The sequence below is a fragment of the Oncorhynchus keta genome, chromosome 3 (genome assembly GCF_023373465.1).
Source record: "Oncorhynchus keta strain PuntledgeMale-10-30-2019 chromosome 3, Oket_V2, whole genome shotgun sequence".
Taxonomy (NCBI): domain Eukaryota; kingdom Metazoa; phylum Chordata; class Actinopteri; order Salmoniformes; family Salmonidae; genus Oncorhynchus; species Oncorhynchus keta.
In genome coordinates this window covers 34125707-34145683 of record NC_068423.1, presented here as the reverse complement: position 1 = coordinate 34145683, position 19977 = coordinate 34125707, and the positions used below count along the sequence as shown (strand labels likewise).

Sequence of the window (19977 nt, the reverse complement as noted above, 5' to 3'; positions counted from 1 at the left end):
TAGGTACGGCGCTTTGTTTATTAGGCACGGTGCTTTGTTTATTATGCACGGTGCTTTGTTTATTAGGTGTGAAACGGCTAGCTTAGTTAGCGGTGGTACGCGCTAAATAGCTTTTCAATCGTGACGTCACTTGCTCTGAGACCATGAAGTAGTAGTTTCCCTTTGCTCTGCAAGGGCCGCTGCTTTTGTGGAGCGATGGGTAACGATGCTTCGTGGGTGACTGTTGTTGATGTGTGCAGAGGGTCCCTGGTTCGCGCCCGGGTATGGGCGAGGGGACGGTCTAAAGTTATACTGTTACACAGGCATCAACGTCCAGTGTTGAGTTTGTGGGCTCTAGAGTCTAGACCACTCAACTCAGAACCTCCAAACCAGTTCCGCTCTGTGTTTTCATTGTTCTCTTATCAAGGACTCATTTAGACCTGGGACACCAGGTAGGTGATTCCCCTCTAATCAGGGACTCATTTAGACCTGGGACACCAGGTAGGTGATTCCCCTCTAATCAGGGACTCATTTAGACCTGGGACACCAGGTAGGTGATTCCCCTTTAGTCAGGGACTCATTTAGACCTGGGACACCAGGTAGGTGATTCCCCTTTAGTCAGGGACTCATTTAGACCTGGGACACCAGGTAGGTGATTCCCCTTTAGTCAGGGACTCATTTAGACCTGGGACACCAGGTAGGTGCAATGAATTACCAGGTAGAACAGAAGAGCAGCAGGCTCTGGACCTCTGTTCTAGATGATCCTATCTGACACCTATGACACCTATTTAGGGTGTGGTGTCTGGCTTGTCTACTATTCAGGCTTCCTGTTAGGGTGTGGTGTCTACCTGTCAGGGTGTGGTGTCTGGCTTGTCTACTATTCAGGCTTCCTGTTAGGGTGTGGTGTCTACCTGTCAGGGTGTGGTGTCTACCTGTCAGGGTGTGGAGTCTACCTGTCAGGGTGTGGAGTCTACCTGTCAGGGTGTGGTGACTACCTGTTAGGGTGTGGTGTCTACCTGTTAGGGTGTGGTGTCTACCTGTCAGGGTGTGGTGTCTACCTGTCAGGGTGTGGTGTCTACCTGTCAGGGTGTGGTGTCTACCTGTCAGGGTGTGGTGTCTGGCTTGTCTACTATTCAGGCTTCCTGTTAGGGTGTAGTGTCTACCTGTCAGGGTGTGGTGTCTACCTGTCAGGGTGTGGTGTCTACCTGTCAGGGTGTGGTGTCTACCTGTCAGGGTGTGGCGTCTACCTGTCAGGGTGTGGCGTCTACCTGTCAGGGTGTGGAGTCTACCTGTCAGGGTGTGGAGTCTACCTGTCAGGGTGTGGTGACTACCTGTTAGGGTGTGGTGTCTACCTGTCAGCGTGTGGTGTCTACCTGTCAGCGTGTGGTGTCTACCTGTTAGGGTGTGGTGTCTACCTGTTAGGGTGTGGTGTCTACCTGTCAGGGTGTGGTGTCTGGCTTGTCTACTATTCAGGCTTCCTGTTAGGGTGTGGTGTCTACCTGTCAGCGTGTGGTGTCTACCTGTTAGAGTGTGGTGTCTACCTGTCAGCGTGTGGTGTCTACCTGTTAGGGTGTGGTGTCTACCTGTCAGGGTGTGGTGTCTACCTGTCAGGGTGTGGCGTCTACCTGTCAGGGTGTGGCGTCTACCTGTCAGGGTGTGGCGTCTACCTGTCAGGGTGTGGCGTCTACCTGTCAGGGTGTGGCGTCTACCTGTCAGGGTGTGGCGTCTACCTGTCAGGGTGTGGCGTCTACCTGTCAGGGTGTGGCGTCTACCTGTCAGGGTGTGGTGTCTGGCTTGTCTACTATTCAGGCTTCCTGTTAGGGTGTGGTGTCTACCTGTCAGGGTGTGGTGTCTGGCTTGTCTACTATTCAGGCTTCCTGTTAGGGTGTGGTGTCTACCTGTCAGGGTGTGGTGTCTGGCTTGTCTACTATTCAGGCTTCCTGTTAGGGTGTGGTGTCTACCTGTCATGGTGTGGTGTCTGGCTTGTCTACTATTCAGGCTTCCTGTTAGGGTGTGGTGTCTACCTGTCAGGGTGTGGCGTCTACCTGTCAGGGTGTGGTGTCTACCTGTCAGGGTGTGGCGTCTACCTGTCAGGGTGTGGCGTCTACCTGTCAGGGTGTGGCGTCTACCTGTCAGGGTGTGGCGTCTACCTGTCAGGGTGTGGCGTCTACCTGTCAGGGTGTGGCGTCTACCTGTCAGGGTGTGGCGTCTACCTGTCAGGGTGTGGCGTCTACCTGTCAGGGTGTGGCGTCTACCTGTCAGGGTGTGGTGACTACATGTTAGGGTGTGGTGTCTACCTGTCAGCGTGTGGTGTCTACCTATTAGGGTGTGGTGTCTACATGTCAGGGTGTGGTGTCTACCTGTCAGGGTGTGGTGTCTACCTGTCAGGGTGTGGTGTCTACCTGTCAGGGTGTGGTGTCTACCTGTTAGGGTGTGGTGTCTACCTGTCAGGGTGTGGCGTCTACCTGTCAGGGTGTGGCGTCTACCTGTCAGGGTGTGGCGTCTACCTGTCAGGGTGTGGCGTCTACCTGTCAGGGTGTGGCGTCTACCTGTCAGGGTGTGGCGTCTACCTGTCAGGGTGTGGCGTCTACCTGTCAGGGTGTGGCGTCTACCTGTCAGGGTGTGGCGACTACCTGTCAGGGTGTGGTGTCTACCTGTCAGGGTGTGGTGTCTACCTGTCAGGGTGTGGCGTCTACCTGTCAGGGTGTGGCGTCTACCTGTCAGGGTGTGGCGTCTACCTGTCAGGGTGTGGCGTCTACCTGTCAGGGTGTGGTGTCTACCTGTCAGGGTGTGGTGTCTACCTATAATTATGCAATTCTAAGGTTTTGCAACTTCCGTTTACATTTTTTTTAACATTCCAAATTATTTTTATTTGAATGTCTATTTTAGACTGTAACATCAATAACGGAGGGTGTAACATTCATAGCGGGAGTGTGTGTGGGTCACCTTCCTAGGTCTAATCGTGAGGGACAGTTAATGTTGGCATGAGTAATGGTATCACGTTCTTAAGAGTGTCAGGACTAATCATCTCCTTCCAAGGCAATCATCATAATGTTTATGTTCTGTTGTCTAGGCGATGGTGGCGTGTTACCCAGGCAACGGGACCGGATACGTACGCCATGTGGACAATCCGAATGGAGACGGGCGATGTGTCACCTGTATATACTACCTAAATAAAGACTGGGACACCAAGGTACATTACTGTCTCCAGTTATACTGAAATGAACCCTCTAGCATAGAGACTGAAATACCAAGGTATTAAATATTACTGACTCCAGTTATACTGAAATGAACCCTCTAGCACAGAGACTGAGATACCAAGGTATTAAATATTACTGTCTACAGTTATACTGAAATGAACCCTCTAGCACAGAGACTGAGATACCAAGGTATTAAATATTACTGTCTACAGTTGTACTGAAATGAACCCTCCAGCACAGAGACTGAAATACCAAGGTATTAAATATTACTGTCTACAGTTATACTGAAATGAACCCTCCAGCACAGAGGGTGAACAAGATCCTTTGGGTTTGACCAGAGCCAAGTAGGGAATAGGGTGAGCTAGGACACATGCCCGGCATCCTGAATGGGACTGGTGTTTATTGATCTGTAGTTTGTGGTCAGGTGTCTGGTGTTTATTGATCTCTAGTTTGTGGTCAGGTGTCTGGTGTTTATTGATCTCTAGTTTGTGGTCAGGTGTCTGGTGTTTATTGATCTGTAGTTTGTGGTCAGGTGTCTGGTGTTTATTGATCTGTAGTTTGTGGTCAGGTGTCTGGTGTTTATTGATCTGTAGTTTGTGGTCAGGTGTCTGGTGTTTATTGATCTCTAGTTTGTGGTCAGGTGTCTGGTGTTTATTGATCTGTAGTTTGTGGTCAGGTGTCTGGTGTTTATTGATCTGTAGTTTGTGGTCAGGTGTCTGGTGTTTATTGATCTGCAGTTTGTAGTCAGGTGTCTTGTGTTTATTGATCTCTAGTTTGTGGTCAGGTGTCTGGTGTTTATTGATCTGTAGTTTGTGGTCAGGTGTCTGGTGTTTATTGATCTGCAGTTTGTAGTCAGGTGTCTTGTGTTTATTGATCTCTAGTTTGTGGTCAGGTGTCTGGTGTTTATTGATCTCTAGTTTGTGGTCAGGTGTCTGGTGTTTATTGATCTCTAGTTTGTGGTCAGGTGTCTGGTGTTTATTGATCTCTAGTTTGTGGTCAGGTGTCTGGTGTTTATTGATCTCTAGTTTGTGGTCAGGTGTCTGGTGTTTATTGATCTCTAGTTTGTGGTCAGGTGTCTGGTGTTTATTGATCTCTAGTTTGTGGTCAGGTGTCTGGTGTTTATTGATCTCTAGTTTGTGGTCAGGTGTCTGGTGTTTATTGATCTGTAGTTTGTGGTCAGGTGTCTGGTGTTTATTGATCTGTAGTTTGTGGTCAGGTGTCTGGTGATTATTGATCTGTAGTTTGTGGTCAGTTGTCTGGTGTTATTGATCTCTAGTTTGTGGTCAGGTGTCTGGTGTTTATTGATCTCTAGTTTGTGGTCAGGTGTCTGGTGTTTATTGGTTTGTAGTCAGGTGTCTGGTGTTTATTGATCTGTAGTTTGTGGTCAGGTGTCTGGTGTTTATTGATCTGTAGTTTGTGGTCAGGTGTCTGGTGTTTATTGATCTGTAGTTTGTGGTCAGGTGTCTGGTGTTTATTGATCTGTAGTTTGTGGTCAGGTGTCTGGTGTTTATTGATCTCTAGTTTGTGGTCAGGTGTCTGGTGTTTATTGATCTCTAGTTTGTGGTCAGGTGTCTGGTGTTTATTGATCTCTAGTTTGTGGTCAGGTGTCTGGTGTTTATTGATCTCTAGTTTGTGGTCAGGTGTCTGGTGTTTATTGATCTCTAGTTTGTGGTCAGGTGTCTGGTGTTTATTGATCTGTAGTTTGTGGTCAGGTGTCTGGTGTTATTGATCTCTAGTTTGTGGTCAGGTGTCTGGTGTTATTGATCTGTAGTTTGTGGTCAGGTGTCTGGTGTTTATTGATCTGTAGTTTGTGGTCAGTTGTCTGGTGTTATTGATCTCTAGTTTGTGGTCAGGTGTCTGGTGTTTATTGATCTGTAGTTTGTGGTCAGGTGTCTGGTGTTATTGATCTCTAGTTTGTGGTCAGGTGTCTGGTGTTTATTGATCTCTAGTTTGTGGTCAGGTGTCTGGTGTTTATTGGTTTGTAGTCAGGTGTCTGGTGTTTATTGGTTTGTAGTTGTCTGTGTTTATTGGTTTGTAGTCAGTGTCTGGTGTTTATTGATCTGTAGTTTGTGGTCAGGTGTCTGGTGTTTATTGATCTGTTTTGTAGTCAGGTGTCTGGTGTTTATTGATCTGTAGTTTGTGGTCAGGTGTCTGGTGTTTATTGATCTGTAGTTTGTGGTCAGTTGTCTGGTGTTATTGATCTCTAGTTTGTGGTCAGGTGTCTGGTGTTTATTGATCTGTAGTTTGTGGTCAGGTGTCTGGTGTTTATTGATCTGTAGTTTGTGGTCAGGTGTCTGGTGTTTATTGATCTGTAGTTTGTGGTCAGGTGTCTGGTGTTTATTGATCTCTAGTTTGTGGTCAGGTGTCTGGTGTTTATTGATCTGTAGTTTGTGGTCAGGTGTCTGGTGTTTATTGATCTGTAGTTTGTGGTCAGGTGTCTGGTGTTTATTGATCTGTAGTTTGTGGTCAGGTGTCTGGTGTTATTGATCTCTAGTTTGTGGTCAGGTGTCTGGTGTTTATTGATCTCTAGTTTGTGGTCAGGTGTCTGGTGTTTATTGATCTGTAGTTTGTGGTCAGGTGTCTGGTGTTTATTGATCTGTAGTTTGTGGTCAGGTGTCTGGTGTTATTGATCTCTAGTTTGTGGTCAGGTGTCTGGTGTTTATTGATCTCTAGTTTGTGGTCAGGTGTCTGGTGTTTATTGGTTTGTAGTCAGGTGTCTGGTGTTTATTGGTTTGTAGTCAGGTGTCTGGTGTTTATTGATCTGTAGTTTGTGGTCAGGTGTCTGGTGTTTATTGATCTGTAGTTTGTGGTCAGGTGTCTGGTGTTTATTGATCTGTAGTTTGTGGTCAGGTGTCTGGTGTTTATTGATCTGTAGTTTGTGGTCAGGTGTCTGGTGTTTATTGATCTGTAGTTTGTGGTCAGGTGTCTGGTGTTTATTGATCTGTAGTTTGTGGTCAGGTGTCTGGTGTTTATTGATCTGTAGTTTGTGGTCAGGTGTCTGGTGTTTATTGATCTGTAGTTTGTGGTCAGGTGTCTGGTGTTTATTGGTTTGTAGTCAGGTGTCTGGTGTTTATTGATCTGTAGTTTGTGGTCAGGTGTCTGGTGTTTATTGATCTGTAGTTTGTGGTCAGGTGTCTGGTGTTTATTGATCTGTAGTTTGTGGTCAGGTGTCTGGTGTTATTGATCTGTAGTTTGTGGTCAGGTGTCTGGTGTTTATTGATCTGTAGTTTGTGGTCAGGTGTCTGGTGTTTATTGATCTGTAGTTTGTGGTCAGGTGTCTGGTGTTTATTGATCTGTAGTTTGTAGTCAGGTGTCTGGTGTTTATTGATCTGTAGTTTGTGGTCAGGTGTCTGGTGTTTATTAATCTGTAGTTTGTGGTCAGGTGTCTGGTGTTTATTGATCTGTAGTTTGTGGTCAGGTGTCTGGTGTTTATTGGTTTGTAGTCAGGTGTCTGGTGTTTATTGATCTGTAGTTTGTGGTCAGGTGTCTGGTGTTTATTGATCTGTAGTTTGTGGTCAGGTGTCTGGTGTTTATTGATCTCTAGTTTGTGGTCAGGTGTCTGGTGTTTATTGATCTCTAGTTTGTGGTCAGGTGTCTGGTGTTTATTGATCTGTAGTTTGTGGTCAGGTGTCTGGTGTTTATTGATCTGTAGTTTGTGGTCTGGTGTTATTGATCTCTAGTTTGTGGTCAGGTGTCTGTTTATTGATCTGTAGTTTGTGGTCAGGTGTCTGGTGTTTATTGATCTGTAGTTTGTGGTCAGGTGTCTGGTGTTTATTGATCTCTAGTTTGTGGTCAGGTGTCTGGTGTTTATTGATCTGTAGTTTGTGGTCAGGTGTCTGGTGTTATTGATCTCTAGTTTGTGGTCAGGTGTCTGGTGTTTATTGATCTGTAGTTTGTGGTCAGGTGTCTGGTGTTTATTGATCTGTAGTTTGTGGTCAGGTGTCTGGTGTTTATTGATCTGTAGTTTGTGGTCAGGTGTCTGGTGTTTATTGATCTGTAGTTTGTGGTCAGGTGTCTGGTGATTATTGATCTGTAGTTTGTGGTCAGTTGTCTGGTGTTATTGATCTCTAGTTTGTGGTCAGGTGTCTGGTGTTTATTGATCTCTAGTTTGTGGTCAGGTGTCTGGTGTTTATTGGTTTGTAGTCAGGTGTCTGGTGTTTATTGATCTGTAGTTTGTGGTCAGGTGTCTGGTGTTTATTGATCTGTAGTTTGTGGTCAGGTGTCTGGTGTTTATTGATCTGTAGTTTGTGGTCAGGTGTCTGGTGTTTATTGATCTGTAGTTTGTGGTCAGGTGTCTGGTGTTTATTGATCTCTAGTTTGTGGTCAGGTGTCTGGTGTTTATTGATCTCTAGTTTGTGGTCAGGTGTCTGGTGTTTATTGATCTCTAGTTTGTGGTCAGGTGTCTGGTGTTTATTGATCTCTAGTTTGTGGTCAGGTGTCTGGTGTTTATTGATCTCTAGTTTGTGGTCAGGTGTCTGGTGTTTATTGATCTCTAGTTTGTGGTCAGGTGTCTGGTGTTTATTGATCTGTAGTTTGTGGTCAGGTGTCTGGTGTTATTGATCTCTAGTTTGTGGTCAGGTGTCTGGTGTTATTGATCTGTAGTTTGTGGTCAGGTGTCTGGTGTTTATTGATCTGTAGTTTGTGGTCAGTTGTCTGGTGTTATTGATCTCTAGTTTGTGGTCACGTGTCTGGTGTTTATTGATCTGTAGTTTGTGGTCAGGTGTCTGGTGTTATTGATCTCTAGTTTGTGGTCAGGTGTCTGGTGTTTATTGATCTCTAGTTTGTGGTCAGGTGTCTGGTGTTTATTGGTTTGTAGTCAGGTGTCTGGTGTTTATTGGTTTGTAGTCAGGTGTCTGGTGTTTATTGGTTTGTAGTCAGGTGTCTGGTGTTTATTGATCTGTAGTTTGTGGTCAGGTGTCTGGTGTTTATTGATCTGTAGTTTGTGGTCAGGTGTCTGGTGTTTATTGATCTGTAGTTTGTGGTCAGGTGTCTGGTGTTTATTGATCTGTAGTTTGTGGTCAGTTGTCTGGTGTTATTGATCTCTAGTTTGTGGTCAGGTGTCTGGTGTTTATTGATCTGTAGTTTGTGGTCAGGTGTCTGGTGTTTATTGATCTGTAGTTTGTGGTCAGGTGTCTGGTGTTTATTGATCTGTAGTTTGTGGTCAGGTGTCTGGTGTTTATTGATCTCTAGTTTGTGGTGAGGTGTCTGGTGTTTATTGATCTGTAGTTTGTGGTCAGGTGTCTGGTGTTTATTGATCTGTAGTTTGTGGTCAGGTGTCTGGTGTTTATTGATCTGTAGTTTGTGGTCAGGTGTCTGGTGTTATTGATCTCTAGTTTGTGGTCAGGTGTCTGGTGTTTATTGATCTCTAGTTTGTGGTCAGGTGTCTGGTGTTTATTGATCTGTAGTTTGTGGTCAGGTGTCTGGTGTTTATTGATCTGTAGTTTGTGGTCAGGTGTCTGGTGTTATTGATCTCTAGTTTGTGGTCAGGTGTCTGGTGTTTATTGATCTCTAGTTTGTGGTCAGGTGTCTGGTGTTTATTGGTTTGTAGTCAGGTGTCTGGTGTTTATTGGTTTGTAGTCAGGTGTCTGGTGTTTATTGATCTGTAGTTTGTGGTCAGGTGTCTGGTGTTTATTGATCTGTAGTTTGTGGTCAGGTGTCTGGTGTTTATTGATCTGTAGTTTGTGGTCAGGTGTCTGGTGTTTATTGATCTGTAGTTTGTGGTCAGGTGTCTGGTGTTTATTGATCTGTAGTTTGTGGTCAGGTGTCTGGTGTTTATTGATCTGTAGTTTGTGGTCAGGTGTCTGGTGTTTATTGATCTGTAGTTTGTGGTCAGGTGTCTGGTGTTTATTGATCTGTAGTTTGTGGTCAGGTGTCTGGTGTTTATTGGTTTGTAGTCAGGTGTCTGGTGTTTATTGATCTGTAGTTTGTGGTCAGGTGTCTGGTGTTTATTGATCTGTAGTTTGTGGTCAGGTGTCTGGTGTTTATTGATCTGTAGTTTGTGGTCAGGTGTCTGGTGTTATTGATCTGTAGTTTGTGGTCAGGTGTCTGGTGTTTATTGATCTGTAGTTTGTGGTCAGGTGTCTGGTGTTTATTGATCTGTAGTTTGTGGTCAGGTGTCTGGTGTTTATTAATCTGTAGTTTGTGGTCAGGTGTCTGGTGTTTATTGATCTGTAGTTTGTGGTCAGGTGTCTGGTGTTTATTGGTTTGTAGTCAGGTGTCTGGTGTTTATTGATCTGTAGTTTGTGGTCAGGTGTCTGGTGTTTATTGATCTGTAGTTTGTGGTCAGGTGTCTGGTGTTTATTGATCTCTAGTTTGTGGTCAGGTGTCTGGTGTTTATTGATCTCTAGTTTGTGGTCAGGTGTCTGGTGTTTATTGATCTGTAGTTTGTGGTCAGGTGTCTGGTGTTTATTGATCTGTAGTTTGTGGTCTGGTGTTATTGATCTCTAGTTTGTGGTCAGGTGTCTGTTTATTGATCTGTAGTTTGTGGTCAGGTGTCTGGTGTTTATTGATCTGTAGTTTGTGGTCAGGTGTCTGGTGTTTATTGATCTCTAGTTTGTGGTCAGGTGTCTGGTGTTTATTGATCTGTAGTTTGTGGTCAGGTGTCTGGTGTTATTGATCTCTAGTTTGTGGTCAGGTGTCTGGTGTTTATTGATCTGTAGTTTGTGGTCAGGTGTCTGGTGTTTATTGATCTGTAGTTTGTGGTCAGGTGTCTGGTGTTTATTGATCTGTAGTTTGTGGTCAGGTGTCTGGTGTTTATTGATCTGTAGTTTGTGGTCAGTTGTCTGGTGTTATTGATCTCTAGTTTGTGGTCAGGTGTCTGGTGTTTATTGATCTGTAGTTTGTGGTCAGGTGTCTGGTGTTATTGATCTCTAGTTTGTGGTCAGGTGTCTGGTGTTTATTGATCTCTAGTTTGTGGTCAGGTGTCTGGTGTTTATTGGTTTGTAGTCAGGTGTCTGGTGTTTATTGGTTTGTAGTCAGGTGTCTGGTGTTTATTGATCTGTAGTTTGTGGTCAGGTGTCTGGTGTTTATTGATCTGTAGTTTGTGGTCAGGTGTCTGGTGTTTATTGATCTGTAGTTTGTGGTCAGGTGTCTGGTGTTATTGATCTGTAGTTTGTGGTCAGGTGTCTGGTGTTTATTGGTTTGTAGTCAGGTGTCTGGTGTTTATTGGTTTGTAGTCAGGTGTCTGGTGTTTATTGATCTGTAGTTTGTGGTCAGGTGTCTGGTGTTTATTGATCTGTAGTTTGTGGTCAGGTGTCTGGTGTTTATTGATCTGTAGTTTGTGGTCAGGTGTCTGGTGTTATTGATCTGTAGTTTGTGGTCAGGTGTCTGGTGTTTATTGATCTGTAGTTTGTGGTCAGGTGTCTGGTGTTTATTGATCTGTAGTTTGTGGTCAGGTGTCTGGTGTTTATTGATCTGTAGTTTGTAGTCAGGTGTCTGGTGTTTATTGATCTGTAGTTTGTGGTCAGGTGTCTGGTGTTTATTGATCTGTAGTTTGTGGTCAGGTGTCTGGTGTTTATTGATCTGTAGTTTCTGGTCAGGTGTCTGGTGTTATTGATCTCTAGTTTGTGTAGAGAACAGCCTATCACATCGTAGTATTAACATGTGTGTAGAGAACAGCCTATCATATCGTAGTATTAACATGTGTGTAGAGAACAGCCTATCTCATCATAGTATTAACATGTGTATAGAGAACAGCCTATCATATCGTAGTATTAACATGTGTGTAGAGAACAGCCTATCATATCGTAGTATTAACATGTGTGTAGAGAACAAACAGCCTATCATATCGTAGTGTTAACATGTGTGTAGAGAACAGCCTATCACATCGTAGTATTAACATGTGTGTAGAGAACAGCCTATCACATCGTAGTATTAACATGTGTGTAGAGAACAGCCTATCACATCGTAGTATTAACATGTGTGTAGAGAACAGCCTATCATATCGTCGTAGTATTAACATGTGTGTAGAGAACAGCCTATCACATCGTAGTATTAACATGTGTGTAGAGAACAGCCTATCACATCGTAGTATTAACATGTGTGTAGAGAACAGCCTATCATATCGTAGTATTAACATGTGTGTAGAGAACAGCCTATCACATCGTAGTATTAACATGTGTGTAGAGAACAGCCTATCACATCGTAGTATTAACATGTGTGTAGAGAACAGCCTATCACATCGTAGTATTTGTGAAAGGTTGATTTCGAGTCTCCGGGTTCTATTAACTAACTTCCTGTTAGATTATTCTTGTGATTGCTCAGCAGGAAAGACCGTTCCCACGCCACTTCCTATCCACCGCTCTCCTCCCTAAGTCCTCCACCACTCGAGTGTCCCAAATGGCACCCTATTCCCTAGACTGTCACTTCTTGGTCAACAGTAGTTCATTCTTAAGGGACTAGGGAGCCATTTGGAACACAGACCCAGAAGGTCTTTTTCTTCATCTCTTTTCTAGTTCCTCGTTTGTTAACTGATTCAGCCGTAGGTCCTTTAAATGGCCTTCTCATCCTTTCAAACAGTCTGTTGCTCTTAGTGCTGCTATGATCTGTCTGTTGACCTTGTAGTCAAACCCATTTCTTTCTATAGCAGAGTACTAAATACGTGTCATCTGTCATTCTATTGTTGTGGTCTGTTCTAGAAACACGGGGATATTTTGATTGATTGATTGATTGATTGATTGATTGATTGATTGATTGATTGATATGTTCTGTTCTAGGAACACGGGGATATTTTGATTGATTGATAAGTTCTGTTCCAGGAACACGGGGATATTTTGATTGATTGATTGATTGATTGATTGATTGATATGTTCTGTTCTAGGAACACGGGGATATTTTGATTGATTGATTGATGTGGTCTGTTCCAGGAACATGGGGTTCTGTTCTAGGAACACGGGGATATTTTGATTGATTGATATGTTCTGTTCTAGGAACACGGGGATATTTTGATTGATTGATATGTTCTGTTCTAGGAACACGGGGATATTTTGATTGATTGATATGATATGTTCTGTTCTAGGAACACGGGGATATTTTGATTGATTGATAAGTTCTGTTCTAGGAACACGGGGATATTTTGATTGATTGATATGTTCTGTTCTAGGAACACGGGGATATTTTGATTGATTGATATGTTCTGTTCTAGGAACACGGGGATATTTTGATTGATTGATATGTTCTGTTCTAGGAACACGGGGATATTTTGATTGATTGTTTGATTGATTGATAAGTTCTGTTCCAGGAACACGGGGATATTTTGATTGATTGATAAGTTCTGTTCCAGGAACATGGGGATATTTTGATTGATTGATTGATAAGTTCTGTTCCAGGAACATGGGGGTATTTTGATTGATTGATAAGTTCTGTTCCAGGAACATGGGGATATTTTGATTGATTGATAAGTTCTGTTCCAGGAACATGGGGGTATTTTGATTGATTGATTGATTGATTGATAAGTTCTGTTCCAGGAACACGGGGATATTTTGATTGATTGATATGTTCTGTTCCAGGAACACGGGGGTATTTTGATTGATTGATAAGTTCTGTTCCAGGAACATGGGGGTGTTCTGCGTATCTTCCCAGAGGGTAAAGCTCAGTTTGCCGACATCGAGCCTACGTTTGACCGGTTGCTGTTTTTCTGGTCAGACAGACGGAACCCACACGAGGTCCAGCCCGCCCACGCTATCAGGTTAGTTAGTACCTTACCTGGTCAGGTACTAAACTAACTCAAATAACAACCTGGTCAAGTTAAACTAACTCAAATGTAACTAACTAAAACACCTTTATAACTCATCTTATAACACACCTTATAACTCATCTTGTAACTCATCTTATAACTCATCTTATAACACACCTTTATAACACACATTATAACACACCTTTATAACACACCTTATAACACACCTTATAACTCATCTTATAACTCATCTTATAACTCATCTTATAACTCATCTTATAACACACCTTATAACTCATCTTATAACTCATCTTATAACTCATCTTATAACACACCTTATAACTCATCTTATAACACATCTTATAACTCATCTTATAACACACCTTATAACTCATCTTATAACACACCTTATAACTCATCTTATAACTCATCTTATAACACACCTTATAACTCATCTTATAACACACCTTATAACACACCTTATAACACACCTTATAACACACCTTATAACTCATCTTATAACTCATCTTATAACACACCTTATAACACACCTTATAACACACCTTATAACACACCTTATAACTCATCTTATAACACACCTTATAACTCATCTTATAACTCATCTTATAACACACCTTATAACACACCTTATAACTCATCTTATAACTCATCTTATAACTCATCTTATAACACACCTTATAACTCACCTTATAACTCATCTTATAACTCATCTTATAACTCATCTTATAACACACCTTTATAACACAACTTTATAACTCATCTTATAACACACCTTATAACACACCTTATAACACACCTTATAACACAACTTTATAACTCATCTTATAACACACCCTTATGACACACCCTTATGACACACCTTAAAACTCATCTTATAACACACCTTATAACTCATCTTATAACACACCATGACACACCTTATAACTCATCTTATAACACACCTTATAACTCATCTTATAACACACCTTATCACACCTTATAACTCATCTTACAACACACCTTATAACTCATCTTATAACACAACTTTATAACTCATCTTATAACACAACTTTATATTATAACTCATCTTATAACACACCTTATCACACCTTTATAACTCATCTTACAACACACCTTATAACTCATCTTATAACACAACTTTATAACTCATCTTATAACACAACTTTATATTATAACTCATCTTATAACACACCTTATCACACCTTTATAACTCATCTTATAACTCATCTTATAACACACCTTATAACACAACTTTATAACTCATCTTATAACTCATCTTATAACTCATCTTATAACTCATCTTATAACTCATCTTATAACACACCTTATAACACACCTTATAACTCATCTTATAACACATCTTATAACTCATCTTATAACTCATCTTATAACTCATCTTATAACTCATCTTATAACTCATCTTATAACACATCTTATAACACACCTTGTAACTCATCGTATAACACACCTTTATAACTTTTCTTATGACACACCTTATCACACCTTTATAACTCATCTTAACTCACCTTTAACACACCTTTAACTTTTCTTATAAGACACCTTTATAATGTTTCTTATAACACACCTTTATAACACACCTTTATAACACATAACACACCTTATAACACACCTTATAACACACCTGTATAACACACCTGTATAACACACCTTATAACACACCTTATAACACACCTTATAACTCATCTTATAACTCATCTTATAACTCATCTTATAACTCATCTTATGACACACCTTATAACTCATCTTATAACACACTTTATAACTCATCTTATAACTCATCTTATAACACACCTTATAACACATCTTATAACACACCTTATCACACCTTTATAACTCATCTTGTAACTCATCTTATAACACACCTTATCACACCTTTATAACTCATCTTGTAACTCATCTTATAACACACCTTATAACACACCTTTATAATGTTTCACCTTATAACTCATCTTATAACTCATCTTATAACACACCTTATAACTCATCTTATAACACATCTTATAACACATCTTATAACTCATCTTATAACTCATCTTATAACACACCTTATAACACACCTTATAACTCATCTTATAACACACCTTATAACTCATCTTATAACTCATCTTATAACTCATCTTATAACTCATCTTATAACACACCTTATAACACATCTTATAACACATCTTATAACACATCTTATAACACACCTTATAACACACCTTATAACACACCTTATAACTCATCTTATAACACACCTTATAACACACCTTATAACTCATCTTATAACTCATCTTATAACTCATCTTATAACACACCTTGTAACTCATCTTATAACACACCTTTATAACTTTTATGACACACCTTATCACACCTTTATAACTCATCTTAACTCACCTTTAACACACCTTTAACACACCTTTATAACACACCTGTATAACTCACCTGTATAACTAATCTGTATAACACACCTTTAACTTTTCTTATAACACACCTTTATAACTCACCTGTATAACTCACCTGTGTAACACACCTGTATAACACACCTTTATAACACACCTTTATAACTTTTCTTATAACACACCTGTATAACACACCTTTAACTCACCTGTATAACACACCTGTATAACACACCTTTATAACTTTTCTTATAACACACCTTTATAACACACCTTATAACACACCTTTATATATTTTCTTATAACACCTTTATAACACATCTGTATAACTCAGCTGTATAACACACCTTTATAACTTTTCTTATAACACACCTGTATAACACACATGTATAACTTTCTTATAACACATTTATAACTTTCTTATAACACACCTGTATGACACACCTTTATATATTTTCTTATAACACCTTTATAACACACCTGTATAACTCACCTGTATAACACACCTTTATAACTTTTCATCTTATAACACACATGTATAACTCATCTGTATAACACACCTTTATAACACACCTTTATAACTTTTCTTATAACACACCTGTATAACTCATCTTATAACACACCTTTATAACACACCTTTATAACTCACCTTATAACTCACCTGTGTAACACACCTTATAACACACCTTTATAACACACCTTTATAACTTTTCTTATAACACACCTTATAACACACCTTATAACTCACCTTTATATCTTTTCTTATAACACCTTTATAACACACCTTATAACACACCTTTATAACTTTTCTTATGACACACCTTTATAACACACCTGTATAACTCACCTGTATAACTCACCTTTATAACAACTCATTTATAACTTTTCTTATAACACACCTTATAACTCATCTTATAACACACCTTATAACACACCTTATAACACACCTTTATAACACACCTTTATAACTTTTCTTATAACACACCTTTATAACACACCTGTATAACTCACCTTTATATCTTTTCTTATAACACCTTTATAACACACCTTATAACTCATCTTATAACACACCTTTATAACTTTTCTTATGATCACACCTTTATAACTCATCTTAACTCACCTGTATAACACACCTTTAACTTTTCTTATAACACACCTTTATAACTCACCTGTATAACTAATCTGTATAACTCACCTGTGTAACACACCTGTATAACACACCTTTATAACACACCTTTATAACTTTTCTTATAACACACCTGTATAACACACCTTTAACTCACCTGTATAACACACCTGTGTAACACACCTGTATAACACACCTTTATAACACACCTTTATAACTTTTCTTATAACACACCTTTATAACACACCTGTATAACACACCTTTATATATTTTCTTATAACACCTTTATAACACACCTGTATAACTCACCTGTATAACACACCTTTATAACTTTTCTTATAACACACCTGTATAACACACATGTATAACTTTCTTATAACACACATTTATAACTTTCTTATAACACACCTGTATGACACACCTTTATATATTTTCTTATAACACCTTTATAACACACCTGTATAACTCACCTGTATAACACACCTTTATAACTTTTCTTATAACACACATGTATAACTCACCTGTATAACACACCTTTATAACACACCTTTATAACTTTTCTTATAACACACCTGTATAACTCACCTGTATAACACACCTTTATAACTTTTCTTATAACACACCTTTATAACACACCTTTATAACTCACCTGTATAACTCACCTGTGTAACACACCTGTATAACACACCTTTATAACACACCTTTATAACTTTTCTTATAACACACCTTTATAACACACCTTTATAACTTTTCTTATAACACACCTGTATAACTCACCTGTATAACACACCTTTATAACTTTTCTTATGACACACCTTTATAACACACCTGTATAACTCACCTGTATAACACACCTTTATAACACACCTTTATAACTTTTCTTATAACACACCTGTATAACTCACCTGTATAACACACCTGTGTAACACACCTGTATAACACACCTTTATAACACACCTTTATAACTTTTCTTATAACACACCTTTATAACACACCTGTATAACACACCTTTATATCTTTTCTTATAACACCTTTATAACACACCTGTATAACTCACCTGTATAACACACCTTTATAACTTTTCTTATGACACACCTTTATAACACACCTGTATAACTCACCTGTATAACACACCTTTATAACACACCTTTATAACTTTTCTTATAACACACCTTTATAACTCACCTGTATAACTCACCTGTGTAACACACCTGTATAACACACCTTTATAACACACCTTTATAACTTTTCTTATAACACACCTGTATAACACACCTTTAACTCACCTGTATAACACACCTGTATAACACACCTTTATAACTTTTCTTATAACACACCTTTATAACACACCTGTATAACACACCTTTATATATTTTCTTATAACACCTTTATAACACACCTGTATAACTCACCTGTATAACACACCTTTATAACTTTTCTTATAACACACCTGTATAACACACATGTATAACTTTCTTATAACACACATTTATAACTTTCTTATAACACACCTGTATGACACACCTTTATATATTTTCTTATAACACCTTTATAACACACCTGTATAACTCACCTGTATAACACACCTTTATAACTTTTCTTATAACACACCTGTATAACACACATGTATAACTTTCTTATAACACACATTTATAACTTTCTTATAACACACCTGTATGACACACCTTTATAACTCATCTTATAACACCCGCTCAACCCTTAGCCACCCTCAACTCGCAAACAGCTTATAACACACCCTCACCTGTATAACCTATATCACCTGTATCACCTGTCCAGAACTTGGTCTATTATCTCTGGTGTCTCCCTCCCAGAGATGTCAATTCTGACCTCTTCTTCTCCAGGTATGCCATCACAGTGTGGTATTTTGATGCTGATGAGCGAGCCAGGGCTAAAGAGAAATACCTAACAGGTAAACCTCTTACTATGAGGATATCACTGTATGTACCGTAAAACGTTCATTAATTGCCTAGGCATTTATTTAATTCAATGATTGAACACAACAGGCGCTTATTAGAGACAGGCTTCTATTTAGAGACGGGCTTCTATTTAGAGACGGGCTTCTATTTAGAGACGGGCTTCTATTTAGAGACGGGCTTCTATTTAGAGACGGGCTTCTATTTAGAGACGGGCTTCTATTTAGAGACGGGCTTCTATTTAGAGACGGGCTTCTATTTAGAGACGGGCTTCTATTTAGAGACGGGCTTCTATTTAGAGACGGGCTTCTATTTAGAGACGGGCTTCTATTTAGAGACGGGCTTCTATTTCCTTAATGCACATAACTTTTTCTCAATAAAATGTTGAAAAGACCAACCCACTGTTTATTGTTACCAGTATAAACATTATAATAACACAATTATTATCTATCGCAGATCAGACTTACAAAGACTAGGCTGTCTATCATACACCCATGAATTTGATGCTGTGTTTTCTTGTTGGTGGCGCCATGGCTAGCAACGATGACAGAACATTCTTTTTACAAATGTTTTTAATGCACATGCCTGTGGAAATATAATAGTTGTGTCCATGGTAACCTGGTAAACACTTTTATTTCGACCCGGTGTTTATTTGAAACAGCCGATGCCCAGCTTTTAAAAGGGACAGGCGGCTGTTTGAGACTCTGCGTTTAATTAAAGTTTTATGTTTTAACACCTTTCCATAAACCTAGGAGAATCATCTCGCTGTCAGCCTCTACTCTAAGTCTGTGTCTGTCTGCCTGTCTGCCTGTCTGTCTGCCTGTCTGTCTCTGTCTGTCTGTCTGTCTGTCTGTCTGTCTGTCTGTCTGTCTGTCTGTCTGTCTGTCTGTCTGTCTGTCTGTCTGTCTGTCTGTCTGTCTGTCTGTCTGTCTGTCTGTCTGTCTGTCTGTCTGTCTGTCTGTCTGTCTGTCTGTCTGTCTGTCTGTCTGTCTGTCTGTCTGTCTGTCTGTCTGTCTGTCTGTCTGTCTGTCTGTCTGTCTGTCTGTCTGTCTGTCTGTCTGTCTGTCTGTCTGTCTGTCTGTCTGTCTGTCTGTCTGTCTGTCTGTCTGTCTGTCTGTCTGTCTGTCTGTCTGTCTGTCTGTCTGTCTGTCTGTCTGTCTGTCTGTCTGTCTGTCTGTCTGTCTGTCTGTCTGTCTGTCTGTCTGTCTGTCTGTCTGTCTGTCTGTCTGTCTGTCTGTCTGTCTGTCTGTCTGTCTGTCTGTCTGTCTGTCTGTCTGTCTGTCTGTCTGTCTGTCTGTCTGTCTGTCTGTCTGTCTGTCTGTCTGTCTGTCTGTCTGTCTGTCTGTCTGTCTGTCTGTCTGTCTGTCTGTCTGTCTGTCTGTCTGTCTGTGTCTGGAGCTGTCTGTCTGGAGTGAAGGTGGAACTGAACAAACCATCAGACCCCAGCTGTGAGAGAAAGGAGAGGAGGCGAAGGTGGAACAGAGGGGGACAAACCATCAGCCAAGACCCCAGCCATGAAGTGCTATGCCCTGATAAAGGGAGAGGCCTAAACCAAGAGAGAGTATTTCGTTATGTTTTCTGGAGCTCTACGGGTGGACTGATTCCACAACTGACCTTGAATGTCATGACGTCACAGTACTGCAAG

General features: G+C 40.4%; 1 protein-coding gene and 1 long non-coding RNA gene across 6 annotated transcripts in view; one reads left to right on the top strand and one right to left on the bottom strand.

The window, feature by feature from the left end:
* LOC118381546 (egl nine homolog 1-like) overlaps window positions 1-19278 on the top strand; it is a 65303-nt gene extending 46025 nt beyond the window's left edge. The window contains exons 2-4 of the mRNA XM_052496908.1: window positions 3053-3172; window positions 12728-12864; window positions 18261-19278. Coding sequence (XP_052352868.1) covers window positions 3053-3172; window positions 12728-12864; window positions 18261-18369 — 366 coding nt within the window. The 3' untranslated portion in view covers window positions 18370-19278. The remainder of the gene's footprint in view (window positions 1-3052; window positions 3173-12727; window positions 12865-18260) is intronic.
* On the bottom strand, window positions 551-3046 carry LOC127915951 (uncharacterized). Of its 5 annotated transcripts, XR_008093118.1 has the most exons (5): window positions 2760-3046; window positions 2382-2423; window positions 2025-2066; window positions 1416-1478; window positions 551-1079 (listed from the first exon to the last, which is right to left on the bottom strand). It is a non-coding gene; the product is annotated as an uncharacterized LOC127915951 (long non-coding RNA). The 5 variants fall into 5 exon arrangements; XR_008093107.1 differs by lacking the exons at window positions 2025-2066; window positions 2760-3046 and having other exon boundaries at window positions 551-995; window positions 1416-1499; window positions 2403-2606; XR_008093119.1 differs by lacking the exons at window positions 1416-1478; window positions 2025-2066; window positions 2382-2423; window positions 2760-3046 and adding exons at window positions 1248-1352; window positions 1878-1914.
* Window positions 19279-19977: the final 699 nt, after the last annotated feature.